Source organism: Hyla sarda, chromosome 3 (genome assembly GCF_029499605.1).
Source record: "Hyla sarda isolate aHylSar1 chromosome 3, aHylSar1.hap1, whole genome shotgun sequence".
NCBI classification, from domain to species: Eukaryota; Metazoa; Chordata; class Amphibia; order Anura; family Hylidae; genus Hyla; species Hyla sarda.
The window spans coordinates 116,051,418-116,065,851 of NC_079191.1; the positions used below are offsets into that span (position 1 = coordinate 116,051,418).

Sequence of the window (14,434 nt, forward strand, 5' to 3'; positions counted from 1 at the left end):
AATGGTTTCAACATACAATGGTCGTCCCAGAACCAATTAATATTGTAACTCGAGGGACCACTGTATATTAAGAATGTCAATATTTTGCCATGATGTGCAACATATAAAAAAAAATTGTAATCTGACAGTGCCCATTTACCATTTTTTTTGTTTCACATTAAAAGATACTGTATAATGAAGAATGCCATTAAAAAGTAGAATTTGTCCAGCAAACAATAAGCCCTCATACACATCATGGAAAGATAACAAGAATCAGCATCTTATGAAAGGTGGAAAAATAAAAACTGAAAAAAAAAACAAAATCACTGCGCTGGGAAGCAGGTGACACAACATGGTGTCTTTCATCAAAAAACTGCAACATCAGTCCAAAAGCTGTGTCCGGTATTGCAACCTAAAGGGGTACTCGGGTGGAAAACTTTTTTTTTATCAATTGGTGTGAAAGTTAAACAGATTTGTAAATTTCTTCTATTAAAAATTCTTAATCCTTCCAGTACTTATTAGCTGCTGAATACTACAGAGGAAATTATTTTCTTTTTGGAACACTGTGCTCTCTGCTGAGACCACGAGCACAGTGCTCTCTGCTGACATCTCTGTCCATTTTGGAAACTGTCCAGAGCAGCATGTGTTTTCTATGGGGATTTTTTCCTACTCTGGACAGTTTTTAAAATGGACAGAGGTGTCAGCAGAGAGCACTGTGTTTTTGATGTCAGCAGAGAGCTCTGTGTTCCAAAAAGAAAAGAATTTCCTCTGTAGTATTCAGGAGCTAATAAGTACTGGAAGGATTAAGATTTTTTAATAGAAGTAATTTACAAATCTGTTTAACTTTCTGGCACCAGTTGATTAAAAAAAAAAAAAAAAAAAATTCCACTGGGGAACCCCTTTAACGACGCAGGACGTATATTTACGTCCTGCGCTGGCTCCCGCGATATGAAGCGGGGTCGCGCTGCGACCCCGCATCACATCGCGTCGGTCCCGGCGCTCATCAACCGCCAGGACCCGCGGCTAATACCACACATCGCCGATCGCAGCAATGTGTGGAATTAACCCTTTAGAAGCGGCGGTCAAAGCTGACCTCCGCTTCTAAAGCAAAAGTATCCCGGCTAGTCAGTCGGGCTGTTCAGGACCGCCGCGGTGAAATCGCGGCATCCCGAACAGCTTACAGGACACCGCGAGGGCCCTTACCTGCCTCCTCGGTGTCCGATCGACGTATGACTGCTCCGTGCCTGAGATCCAGGCAGGAGCAGTCAAGCGCCGATAACGCTGATCACAGGTGTGTTAATACACGCCAGTGATCAGCATAGGAGATCAGTGTGTGCAGTGTTATAGGTCCCTATGGGACCTATAACACTGCAAAAAAAAAAAAGTGTTAATAAAGGTCATTTAACCCCTTCCCTAATAAAAGTTTGAATCACCCCCCTTTTCCCATAAAAAAAATAAAACAGTGTAAATAAAATAAAAAATAAACATATGTCATATCGCAGCATGCGTAAATGTCCGAACTATAAAAATATATAATTAATGAAACTGCACGGTCAATGGTGTACGCGCAAAAAAATTCCAAAGTCCAAAAAAGCGTATTTTGGTCACTTTTTATACCATTAAAAAATGAATTAAAAGTGATCAAAAAGTCCGATCAAAACAAAAATCATACCGATAAAAACGTCAGATTACGGCGCAAAAAATTAGCCCTCATACCGCCCTGTACGTGGAAAAATAAAAAAGTTATAGGGGTTAGAAGATGACCTTTTTAAACATATACATTTTCCTGCATGTATCATTTTTTCCAGAAGTGCGACAAAATCAAACCTATATAAGTAGGGTATCATTTTAACCGTATGGACCTACAGAATAATGATAAGGTGTAATTTTTACCGAAATATGCACTGCGTAGAAACGGAAGCCCCCAAAAGTTACAAAATTGCGTTTATTCTTCGATTTTGTTGCACAATGATTTTTTTTTCCATTTCGCCGTGAATTTTTGGGTAAAATGACTAATGTCACTGCAAAGTAGAATTGGCGACGCAAAAAATAAGCCATAATATGGATTTTTAGGGGGAAAATTGAGAGGGTTATGATTTTTAAAAGGTAAGGAGGAAAAAACGAAAGTGCAAAAAAGGAAAAACCCTGAGTCCTTAAGGGGTTAAAGGGCTTTTCCAGTGATAATTACCAGAGCTGGGGCTCCGTCCTGGAGAATGCTGAGGATTCAGGGGTCGGACAATTATCCACTGCATTATCCTGTGCATAAGGGGCAATTTGTATTTACTTTTTTTTTTTCAGATAACCCCTATTTACATCATGAAGCTGAACTGCAATACCAGATTCACATCTTGGTCAGGAGTGGCGCTGTTAATAAATAAATTCCATGTAAAGTTTAGCGCCGTGATAAGCCACCAGGGGGCGCAGATGGCGTTATTATGTCCTATAGTGCGCTATGACGTAGACTACCACCTCTCTGTGCGCTGCCCTAGGACGTAAACACCAGCTGCACTGCGCGACAACACCCGACAGTTCATGCATCTTTACAATGTCAGATTGTTCTCCGCAGCAGTGTTAATAAAGATTATTGAAGGACTGGACGCATCGCTGACATCATCATGGAGCTATGCAAATAGAATTTAGGACGTCACATGGGCGTGGGCTCAAGCATCACGCAAGTGGGCGTGGTTATGCTTTTGGTCCTATCAGAATTCATTTTGTATTGCAGCGGAAACAGGAGCTCAAACATGGCGCGTTGTTGGCTTCAATTCTAGACATTTACATTCCACACCATAGAGGCCTAAGGGTGAAGAGTAGGAGGGGAGGGAAAGAGGTGCAAAGTCTCGCGAGATCCTCCCCGCTCTCCCGCTCCTCCCACCGGCCGAGCTAGCTGAGTGAGGGATGCTTGTCCGCCATCGCGGAGGGGTTTAGTCAGCGCCGAGTAGACTAGTTCCGGTACACAATACTACGTTCTTGCGGCTGCCGCTCGCTGGGAAGCAGGCCTGCATAGAGGACGATACAGGAGCACCGAGGTCTCTGATAGGCCGGGCCCGGGGCCTCCTCAAACCGACGCACGCCGGGGGGAGACAAGGAGGGGCCCCGGGGCCGAGAGAGGGGAGGACGACGACTGAGCCGCCGACATGTCGAACCTCAGCAAAGGCACCAGCAGCAGGAAGGACACCAAGATGAGGATCCGGGCCTTCCCGGTAAGAGCGGCTGAAGGCGGAGAGATTATGAGGGAGGCGGGGAGTGTGCCGGGGGAGGGGGCTGCTTCCTGGCAGTAAACACTGGAGGCCCCGGGGGTCTGTGCGGATCACACAATGACCGGGGATACACACACTGACAGTGTACACGTGACCCCCGGTGAGGTGTATCCGGAAAGATGTTCTGCAGCTGCTGTACTCTGGAATGGGACGTCCAGCTGCCTTCTCATTGGCTTTGTGTTCCTGTCTCACACCATTTATAAGATCCCTGCCTGCTGTCAGTGAATGGAAATACTCATCATTCAGTCATCTGTCATGTTCACTCACATGGTGTAGGTCTCCAAACTGTGCTCCTTTTAAGATGTTACAAAACCACAACTCCCACTTTGGACTTTGTTTTACAACCTCTGGAGGGCCATAGTTTGAAGACCACTGGACTATAGCCGATGGTCATTGGGATTGTTAAAGTACGCTGGGGATCAGACTTGATCAGCACCGGCCCCAGAGTATGGTCCTAGACCATTGTTTCCCAACAAGGGTGCCTCCAGCTGTTGCTAAACTACAACTCCCAGCATGCCCGGACAGCCTTCAGCTGTCCGGGCATGCTGGGAGTTGTAGTTTCGTAACAGCTGGGGGCACGCTGGTTGGGAAACACTGTCCTAGACTAACAACCAGGCCTGATGTATAGCTGCAGGGCTGATGTAGAACTACAACGCTCAGCATGCCCAGACATAAGAACCAGACCTGATCATGTCTACCTAATGTACAACTGCAGGGCTGATGCCAGGGTGTGCTGTTATTTATAGTTGTGTAACATCTGGAGGGCCATATTTTGGAGACCACTGGTCACTATAGCTGATGGTTATAGGGATTGTTATAGTACAATGGGATCAGGACAGGGCTCTGTATGCTCCTAGGCTGACATTCAGGCCTGATGGTTTACAGCCACAGGGTTGATGCAAAACTACAACTCCCAGCATGCACGAACAGCTGTTTGCTTCCCAGGCATGCTGGGTGTTGTAGTTTTACAACATCTGGAGGGCCATAGTTTGAAGAACACAGGGCTGTAGCTGTGGGTTATATACACTTGGGATCAGATGTAGTCAGAACCGGTCCTAGGCTAAAAACCAGCCCCGATGGTACAGTGTACAGGCCCTGCAGCTGTGACAAGTCCTGTGCTGAAAATGAGCAGGGAGTCAGGATTTTTAGCACTGTTTGTAACCCTTTACAGGGAGTTGCTTACTTTCTATGTGTTGTGCATGAGCCACAGCTATATATATATATATATATATATATATATATATATATATATATATATCAGTATTGCAGGTGTTTTCATGGCGCTCCCTCCAGGAATTGGGAAGGATAGCCTTGTCCATCTTTAGTGTACTTTGTTCTAAGAAGAGAAAGTGTTAAAAAATTAAAAAAAGAACAGGTCCACGGTGCAATCTACTAGTAGTCTCAATCTTGTAGTTTATTATTTTTATTGCTATCAATAAGGATGACTATTACGGTATTTATACAAATGAGAGAAATCTACAAGATTGACACTACCAATGAAACAAAGTACCCTGGATATGATCAGGACAGGTTTCTAGGCTCTGGATGTAAACTGTAATCTTTATTTGTGTAGCACCACTAGATTCAGTAGCGCGGTACAGAGCTGGTCATTAGGCACGTCGGTCACTGCCCCCCAATGCCCCCAATGGGGCTCACAGTCTCATTACCAAAGTATGTCTTTGAAGCAGTGTTTCCCAAACAGGGTGCCTCAAGGTGTTGATAAACTGCAAATCCCAGCATGCCTGGACAGCCTTTGGCTGTCCAGGCATGCTGGGAGTTGTAGTTTTGCAACATCTGAAAGCACCTTGGTTGGGAAACACTACTTTAAAGAGGTACACGGGTGGAATTGTTTTTTTATTTTATTTTTTTTAAATCAACTGGTGCCAGAAAGTTAAACAGATTTGTAAATAACTTCTATAAAAAAAATCTTTACCCTTCCAGTATTTTTTAGCAGCTGTATGCTACAGAGGAAATAGTTTTTTATTTTTTTTTTATTTCTTTTGTCTTGTCCACCGTGCTCTATGCTGACACCTGATGCCTGTGTCGGGAACTGTCCAATGCAGGAGAAGATCCCCATAGCAAACCTAAGCTGCTCTGGACAGTTCCTGACATGGACAGAGGTGGCAGCAGTGAGCACTGTGGTCAGACAGAAAATAACTTCCTCAGTCTGTTGCATACAGCTGCAAAAAGTACTGGAAGGGTAAAGATTTTTTAATAGAAGTCATTTACAAATCTGTTTAACTTTCTGGAGTACCCCTTTAAAGTGTGGGAGGAAACCCTCACATACAAGAGAACACACTCCATTGCATATTTTGGGATTTGGTCTCAGGACTTCAGTTCTAACCAAACTATGAATGTTTCCATCCCCTGACTGCAAGAAGAGATAGTGAAAGTGTGGCACAGTTTATATTGTGTTGTAAAGCCGCTTTACAGGATTTAATAAACATGGCTGAATCTTTTTATTTTTTCCTTTCACCAGAAATAACGCCGTAAATGTTCAGAGATTGTCATCTAGCCTTATAAAATTGATGGCGCTTGTGTGCGAGTCGCAGCCTCTTCATTGTATACTGCTGCTTATCCAGCAAATCACTGTCCTAGTAGCAGAGGTACAAGGAACTACAGGGTTTTCTTATTTTAGTAAAGAGGGTAACACCACTACAAAAAGTACAACAGTGCAAGGGCGAGCATTGTAAACAGTGTAGAGGCTGCGGCACTTGCACAAGAGCTCATTGACGGGTGCCAAGAGTCCCCAACACCAGTGTAGCAGTGATACCTATCCATTTTTTTTAGGGTGGATAACCCTTGGGGGCTGAGCTATAGTCCCATGTATGAGATGTTGTACTGTAAGAAAGTAATTTCTTCCCCTGTATTACAGGGGGGTTAGGTCTGTATGTTGGATGAAAGGATCAGCCTACCTGCAGACCTAATGACCCAAACTAATCAGTGTAGGACATCAGACCCACAGTCAGGACAGAACTGCGTCTAATATGGATGCAAAAATGTGTCTGTAAGGCTAGGTTAATATCTGCATTGGACAGAGTCTGGAAAATGACACCAGATGTTAAAGGGGTACTCCGGTGAAAAACTTTTTTTTTTTATTATTTTTTAAATCAACTGGTGCCAGAAAGTTAAACAGATTTGTCAATTACTTCTATTAAAAAAAAAATCTTGATCCTTCCAGTAGGGATCGACAGATTATCGGTATGGCCGATACTATCGGCCGATAATCACGATTTTGGGCATTATCGGTATCGGCAATTACCTTGCCAATAAGTCGATAATGCCCCACACCGCCCGTAACCCCCCGTCCCCCCCCCCGACCCGCCGCACCACGACCGACCCGCCGCACCGCGTCATACCACCCACCGCACCGCCCCCATTGCCTTCCCCATCCCCGCTTTTATAATTACCTGTTCCCGGAGCCCACGCTACTTCTTGTTCCTGCTGCGTCCTGCGTTACGCTGTGCGCAGTGACGTGCGCGACGTGACGTCACCATCAGTGCGCACAGTGACAGTTCAGGAGGACGCCACCGGAGCCAGATGTGGAGTGGACCCCGGGAACAGGTATTTATAAAACCGGGTATGGGGGATGAAATGGGTCCGGTCCGGTGGGCTGTCGCGGTGCGGCAGGTCAGGGGGGCGGGTGCTGTGCGGCGGCGGTCGCAGTGCGGTGCGGCACGGCGGTGGGGGGAGCGGTGGCGGTGATAGGTCTAAGGTCCCCCGGACAGGCAGGGGAGAGAATTGGCAGCGGCCTATGGCACTGCAAAAGCCACTGCAGTGCATTGATTTAAAGCGCCCGCTAACTTAACTTATACCGGAATATCGGTATAAGTTATCGGCCCTAAAAAAGATATCGGTCGATCCCTACCTTCCAGTACTACTTAGCTGCTGAATACTACATAGGAAATTATTTTCTTTTTGGAACACAGAGCTCTCTGCTGACATCACAAGCACAGTGCTCTCCGCTGACATCTATGTCCATTTTAGGAACTGTCCAGAGCGATATATTTTTGCTATGGGGATTTCCTTTTACCCTGGAAAGTTCCTAAAATGGACAGAGATGTCAGCAGAGAGCACTGGGCTCGTGATGTCAGCAGAGAGCTCTGTGTTCCAAAAAGAAAATAATTTCCTTCAGCAGCTAATAAGTACTGGAAGGATTAAGATTTTTTTAATAGAAATAATTTACAAATCTGTTTAACTTTCTGGCACCAGTTGATTAAAAAAAAAAAAAAAAAAAAAAATTCCACCGGACTACCCCTTTAATCTTATGGACCCCGTTTGTGTGCAGCCGGCCTTACGTTATTTACATTTTGGATAACGAAGCCTAAAGACTTGTCGCTCCAGAGTGACACACACGAGATTTCATCGGACTCCTGTGCTTTGTACATTCACTTCTCTATATATTGTTTTCTTTTACCTGTTTTACTAATACACTGTAGAGTTAAGTAAGAAATGCACTAACACGTTCACATTCTGGATATTTCTAAACTCTCCAGGGGAGATTTATCAAAACCTGTGCAGAGGAAGAGTGGGGCAGTTGCCCATGGCAACCACTCGGTTTGCTTCTTTCATTTTTCACAGGCCTTTTTAAAAATTAGAGTTCCAGTCACCAAACTAAACTTTTAATATATTGTTCCTTATGTAGTTTTAAGACACTTTGCTATTTACTTGCTCTAGAAATTCTCATGTGTTTAATGTTATTGAAAAGACGGCCACTAGGTGGCTCTGTTCTGTTCCCTGCCGCAAGTCAAAAAGTTAGTTTGGTCTCCCCTGGGCCTGGCAGGAGACCAAACTCAGGAAGTGCGTGCGGGGCATGGCGACTCACAGCTCTTGCAGGCTTCAGTGATGTTGAGCCTTCTGGGGAATGCCCACTTTCTCCTGCCGGGAGCTCACACAATGTGAGCAAGGGGAAAGGTATGATACACAGCTTTTTAAAGCTCAGAAATATATATATTTATTTATTTTTTAACGGCAGGAGGGTTGTTAAAAGTAGTTAGGGAATATAATCTGAGTTAGTTTACTCTTTAGTACTCTTTAAAGAAGAATTCTGATTGGTTGCTATGGGCATCTGCACCACTCTTCCTCTGCACAGGTCTTGATAAATCTCCCTCTCCATTCTCACAGCCATTTGATAATTGAACCAGAAGTCGGAGTACCCCCTTAGATGCTTTATGGCTCATCAGGCATAAGTGCAAACCGTTTTACTTTATGACTTTTCTGGTACCAGATAAGGCGATTTGATTTTCTCATAACATATATTGCACAGAATACTTTGTTTGCACCAAATGTGCAGACAGGCGTGTGAGATTTTGGTGCTACATGTTGGATCATGTTGACTAAATCATAAAATGATGCACAAATAGATGACAGCCTTCATTGTACTTTATTTTGTCAATATACCACCTCTCCACCAAGCTGAATTCAGTCACAACACTAAAAGAACACACAGTAATAGTAACCGGTATTATATGGGGCCCATCTGTGTACATGTCCTATATCTACCACCTGCTGCATTCATTTTATAACTCTTTCCCATAACCTACTGTTGTGATTGATAATGTATTCTGCTGGCGGATTCTCAAGGATCTCGGTGCAGCCCATACAGCTAATAGTACAGGTGATCTCTATGATCCTGCTCTGTGCTGGCAGTGACTCTGGAGCTCCTTATCTCTGGTGGTTAGTGATCTGTTGATAATAGTAGTAGTCATAAGTATAAAAGAGGTACATTACAATTCGGTCACTCACTTTCTGTTATAGGTCACTTTTCCTGGAGTTGCTGATTCAACTTTTGTTTGGTTTCATTTGCTTCTGATATGTATTTTTAGTCTTCAGTGGCCAGATCATAGGTGTGTACAGATGTATCTTCTGATCATTATGGGATTGTTCACTGGACTCTTGTATAGTCATTAGTAAGTCTAGTGTTTGAGTTAGATCTTTTTCAATACGTTCAAAGTTTTCAGACCCTTTTATTATTTTTTCACATTTTGTTGCAGTCTTTTGTGACTTTTCAAAAATTAGATTGGTCATACATAAATGAGTCCCTATCAGACTGGAACAGATCTCAGGGAGTCCAGGAGAAATGAAACTACTTAAAAGATGCATTATTGAAGGCAACAGAAAATTGCATTAGACTTGTCAGTAAAAGCAGAAAAAGGAAGAGACCACTGTGGTACTCAGCAGAAGTGGCCTAAATCATAAAAGAAACTAAAAAGCTAGCATTTAGTAATTATAAAAACCCAGAGCAATCTACAAGATTTAGTACCGTATATACTCAAGTATAAGCCGACCAGAATATAAGCCGAGGCCCCTAATTTCAGCCCAAAATCCCAGGAAAAGTTATTGACTCGAGTATAAGCCTAAGGTGGGAAATACATCATCCCCCCCCCCATGTCATCATCCAGACCCCCGTCATTAACACCCTCATCATCATCATCCTGTCATCATCCCCCCCCCCTTCATCATCATTACCCTGTCATCATCCCCCCCTTCATCATCCCCTTGTCATCATCCCACACACCCCCTTCATCATCCCCTTGTCATCATCACCACATGTCATCAGCCCTCCCACCCCCCTTCAGCATCACCTCTTGTCAATGTCTGATACAGTGGTCTTCAACCTGAGGACCTCCAGATGTTTCAGAACTACAACTCCCAGCAAGCCCGGGCAGCCATCGGCTGTTCGGGCTTGCTGGGAGTTGTAGTTTTGAAACATCTGGAGGTCCGCAGGTCGAAGACCACTGCGGCCTTCGACATTATCCAGTAGGGATGTAAGAAAAAATCGATTCCCGCGATTATCGCAATTTTTCACCTGCCGATATTGAATCGATTCAAAATATTTTTGAATCGATTCTTTTAGTGATGTGGAATTTGAATCTCCTGATGCCCAGAAAGCATGTCCCGGGCATCAGGAGATACAAGTTCCACATTTTGTCAGCCGGATCTGACACGGCGGCTTCTAAAGGGAGATGTGTATGCTCTCCGTGGCTCTGTCATTGATAGAGCCTGGCTGGACCAGGCTCTATCAATGGATCGCAGATAAATGGAGTTCAATAGAACTCTATTCATCTGTCTGAGGAATCTAATGATTCCTAAAAGACTAATAAAGTGTACAAAAAAAGAAAAAAAAAAGAAAGTTTTAATAAAAGTGTAAAAGACATAGTTTTTTAGACAGAATCGGGATATATCGCGATGTATCGTCACCTAGACGGTATCGCGATATATCAGGATATATCTAATCGCCACACTGGTATCGCGATTCGAATCGAATCGCCAAATTCTTGGCGATGCACACCCCTATTATCCAGCACCCTCTCACCCCCTTTAGTTTTGTACTCCCCTCCGGCGGGACGTTAGGGTCCGGTGCTGCAGGACTGTCCGGTGGGGAGGGATAGTCGTTCTGGGCTGTCCATCTTCACCGGGGGGCCTCTTCTCTTCGAGCCCGGAATAGAGGCGTTGCCTTGACGACGACGCACAGGGACGTTGCTAATGAACATCCCTGTGCTTCGTCGTCAAGGCGCAACGTGACTATTCCGGGGCCGGGCCCGAAGCGCGGAGAAGAGGCCCCCCAGTGAAGATGGACAGCCCGGAACGACTATGCCTCCCCACCGGACAGTCCTGCAGCACCGGACCAGCGCACCCTAACGTCCCGCCGGAGGTGAGTACAAAACTAAAGGGGGTGAGGGGTCTTGATGATGTCGAAGGCCGCAGTGGTCTTCAACCTGCGGACCTCCAGAGGTTTCAAAACTACAACTCCCAGCAAGCCTTGCTGGGAGTTGTAGTTTTGAAACATCTGGAGGTCCGCAGGTTGAAGACCACTGAGGGCGGAGAGTTCACTCGAGTATAAGCCGAGGGGGGTGTTTTCAGCACGAAAAATCGTGCTGAATAACTCTGCTTATACTCGAGTATATACGGTAATTATAAAAACCCAGAGGGAAATCTACAAGATTAGGCAGAAAGAGGCCAAGCAAGTTATAAAAACTTGTAAAGTGCAGGCAGAAGAAAAACTAGCTCAGTCTGTGAAAAAAGGGGATAAGACATTCCTCAGATATATAAATGAAAAAAGGAAATTTAAAACAAGGAATAACTAAATTAAAAACAAAGGAAGGAAGGTATGTAGAAGAGAATAAAGGGCTAGCCGACTGCCTTAATAAATATTTCTGTTCAGTTTTTACAGAAGAAAACGAAGGAAAAGGACCTCCATTAGGGAGGAAGGCTAATAATTTGTTTGATGCATGTGTCTTTACAGAGAAAGAGGTTCTACGTTTGCTATCTAAAGTGAAGACAAATAAGTCACGGGCCGGATGGGATACACCCAAAATTATAAAAAAAAAAAAAAGCTTAGAGTTGAGCTAGCAAAACTGTTAACAGATTTATTTAACCAATCACTGGTAACAGGAGTCATCCCGGAAGATTGGAAATGAGAAAAATGTTGTGCCCATTCACAAGAAAGGTAGTAGGGAGGAATCAAGCAACTATAGGCCAGTAAGTCTGACATCAATAGTGGGGAAATTAATGGAAACCCTACTAATGGATAGGATTGTGGAACATCTCATATCCCATGGATTGCAAGATGAAAAACCGAGGGTTGTAGTCAATGGAGTATATTCAGAGTAAGGTCTTGTTACCAGTGGGGGACCTCAGGGATCTGTACTCGGACCAATTTTGTTTAATATCTTCATTAGTGATATTGCAGAATGTCTCGAGGGTAAGGTATTGGTCTTTTTGCTGATGACACAAAGATATGTAACAGGGTTGATGTTCCTGGAGGTATATGCCAAATGGAAAAGGATTTAGGAAAACTAGAAGAATGGTCAGAACTCTGGCAAATTTAATGTGGATAAGTGCAAGATAATGCACCTGGGGCATAAAAACCCTCAGGAAGAATATAAAATATATGATACAGTCCTGACCTCAGTATCTGAGAAGGGATTTAGGAGTAATTATTTCAGAAGACTTAAAGGTGGGAAGACAATGTAATAGAGCAGTAGGAAATGCTAGCAGAATGCTTGTATGTATAGGGAGAGGTATAGGCAGTAGAAAGAGAGAAGTGCTCATGCCGCTGTACAGAACATTGGTGAGACCTCACTTGGAATATTGTGCACAGTACTGGAGATCGTATCTCCAGAAGGATATAGATACTCTAGAGAGAGTTCAGAGAAGATACTAAACTAGTACATGGATTGCAGGATAAAACTTACCAGGAAAGGTTTAAGGACCTAAACATGTATAGCTTAACCTGTTAAGGACCCATGATGTACTGGTACGTCATGAGTCCGCTCCCGTTCTATAACGCCGGGCCATAGCGCCCGGGACTGATCGCGGTGCCGTGCGCTAGTAACCCTTTAGACGTGGTGTTCAAAGTTGATCGCCGCGTCTAAAGTGAAGCTAAAACGTTGCCGGTTAGCTCAGGGAGTTGTTCGGGATCGCCATGGTGAAAACGCGGCATCCCGAACAGCTTACAGGACAGCCGGAGGGTCCCTACCTGCCTCCATGCTGTCCGATCGCCAAATGACTGCTCAGTGCCTGAGATCCAGGCATGAGCAGTCAAGCGGCAGAATCATCGATCAATGGTTTCCTATGAGAAACCAGTGATCAATGTAAAAGATCAGTGTGTGCAGTGTTATAGGTCCCTATGGGAGCTATAACACTGCAAAAAAAAAAAGTGTATAAAGGTCATTTAACCCCTTCCCTAATAAAAGTTTTCCCATAAAGAAAAAAAGTAAATAAAAATACATATGTGGTATCGCCGCGTGCAGAAAAGTCCGAATTATAAAAATGTCATTAATTAAACTGCATGTTCAATGGCGTACGCGCAAAAAAAATTCCAAAGTCCAAAATAGTGCATTTAATAAAAAGCGATAGTCAGATCAATACAAAAATGGTACCGCTAAAAACAGACCCCGGAGCAAAAGATGAGCCCTCATACCGCCCCATATGCGGAAAAATAAAAAGTTATAGGGGTCAGAAGATGACATTTTCCTGCATGTAGTTATGATTTTTTTCCAGAAGTGCGACAAAATCAAACCTATAAAAGTAGAGTATAGTTTTAATCGTATGGACCTACTGAATAAAGTGGAGGTGTCATTTTTACCGAAAAATTTACTGTGTAGAAATGGAATCCCCCAAAAGTTATAAAATGCAGTTTTTATTTTTTCAATTTTGTCTCATAATGATTTTTTTTTTTCTGTTTCACCGTTGATTTTTGGGTAAAATGACTGAGGTCATTACAAAGTAGAATTGGTGGTGCAAAAAAGAAGCCATCATATGGAATTTTAGGTGATTTTTTTTTTTTTTTAAAGGTAAGGAGGAAAAAAACAAAAGTGCAAAAACGGAAAACCCCCGGGTCCTTAAGGGGTTAAAAGAAAGACAGAGGGGATATGATAGACTTTTAAATACGTAAAGAGAATCAACAGGGTAAAGGAGTAGAGCATATTTAAAAAAAGAAAAACTACCACAGGAGGACATACCGTATTTATCGGCGTATAACACGCACTTTTTAGGCTAAAATGTTTAGCCTAAAGTCTACCTGTGTGTTATATGCCGATAAGCCGCTGCAGTTCAATGATTTAATGCGGGCGCTTTAAATCAATGAACTGCAGTGGCTTTTGCAGGTGCAGAGACCTGCCGGCTTCTCTGCCCCTGCCTGTCCTGGGGTCTAGAGCCCTGCTGCCGGCCCTTCTCTCCCCCTGGCTATCGGCGCCGCTGCCCCTTCTCTCCCCCTGGCTATCGGCGCCGCTGCCCCTTCTCTCCCCCTGGCTATCGGTGCCGCTGCCCCATTGCCGGTGCCAATAGCCAGGGGAAGAGAAGCGGCGGCAGCAGGACTCTAGACCCCAGGAAAGGCAGGGGGAGAGAAGCGGGCTGCGACAGCCTCTCTCCCCCTGCCTTTCCTGAGGGCTTCTGCGGGGTCAGAAACAGTGTATCTAGGTATACACATGCACACACACCCTCATTTTACCAAGGATATTTGGGTAAAAAAACTTTTTTTTACCCAATTTTCCTTGGTAAAATGAGGGTGCGTGGTATACCCCGATAAATACGGTAGTTTTAACAGATCAATGAAAGATAGAAATAGCCGGCATTCACAATCATTCTTCTGCTGCTTCTTTATTCAAACATAATACTCACATTATAAAGGGGATAGACACAAACAGAGGGGGTATCACAAGACTACAGCAGCTGTGGTACCCCCTCTTTAG

At 44.0% G+C, this 14,434-nt stretch overlaps 1 protein-coding gene across 2 annotated transcripts in view; it reads left to right on the top strand.

The window, feature by feature from the left end:
- Positions 1 to 2,698: 2,698 nt before the first annotated feature.
- The window catches only part of CUL3 (cullin 3), an 85,572-nt gene continuing 73,836 nt past the window's right edge, over positions 2,699 to 14,434 (top strand). Inside the window, exon 1 of one of the 2 annotated variants that reach the window (XM_056564888.1) lies at positions 2,699 to 3,182. In XM_056564888.1, coding sequence (XP_056420863.1) covers positions 3,117 to 3,182 — 66 coding nt within the window. In that variant the 5' untranslated portion in view covers positions 2,699 to 3,116. The remainder of the gene's footprint in view (positions 3,183 to 14,434) is intronic. The other variant, XM_056564887.1, reaches the window with a different exon arrangement.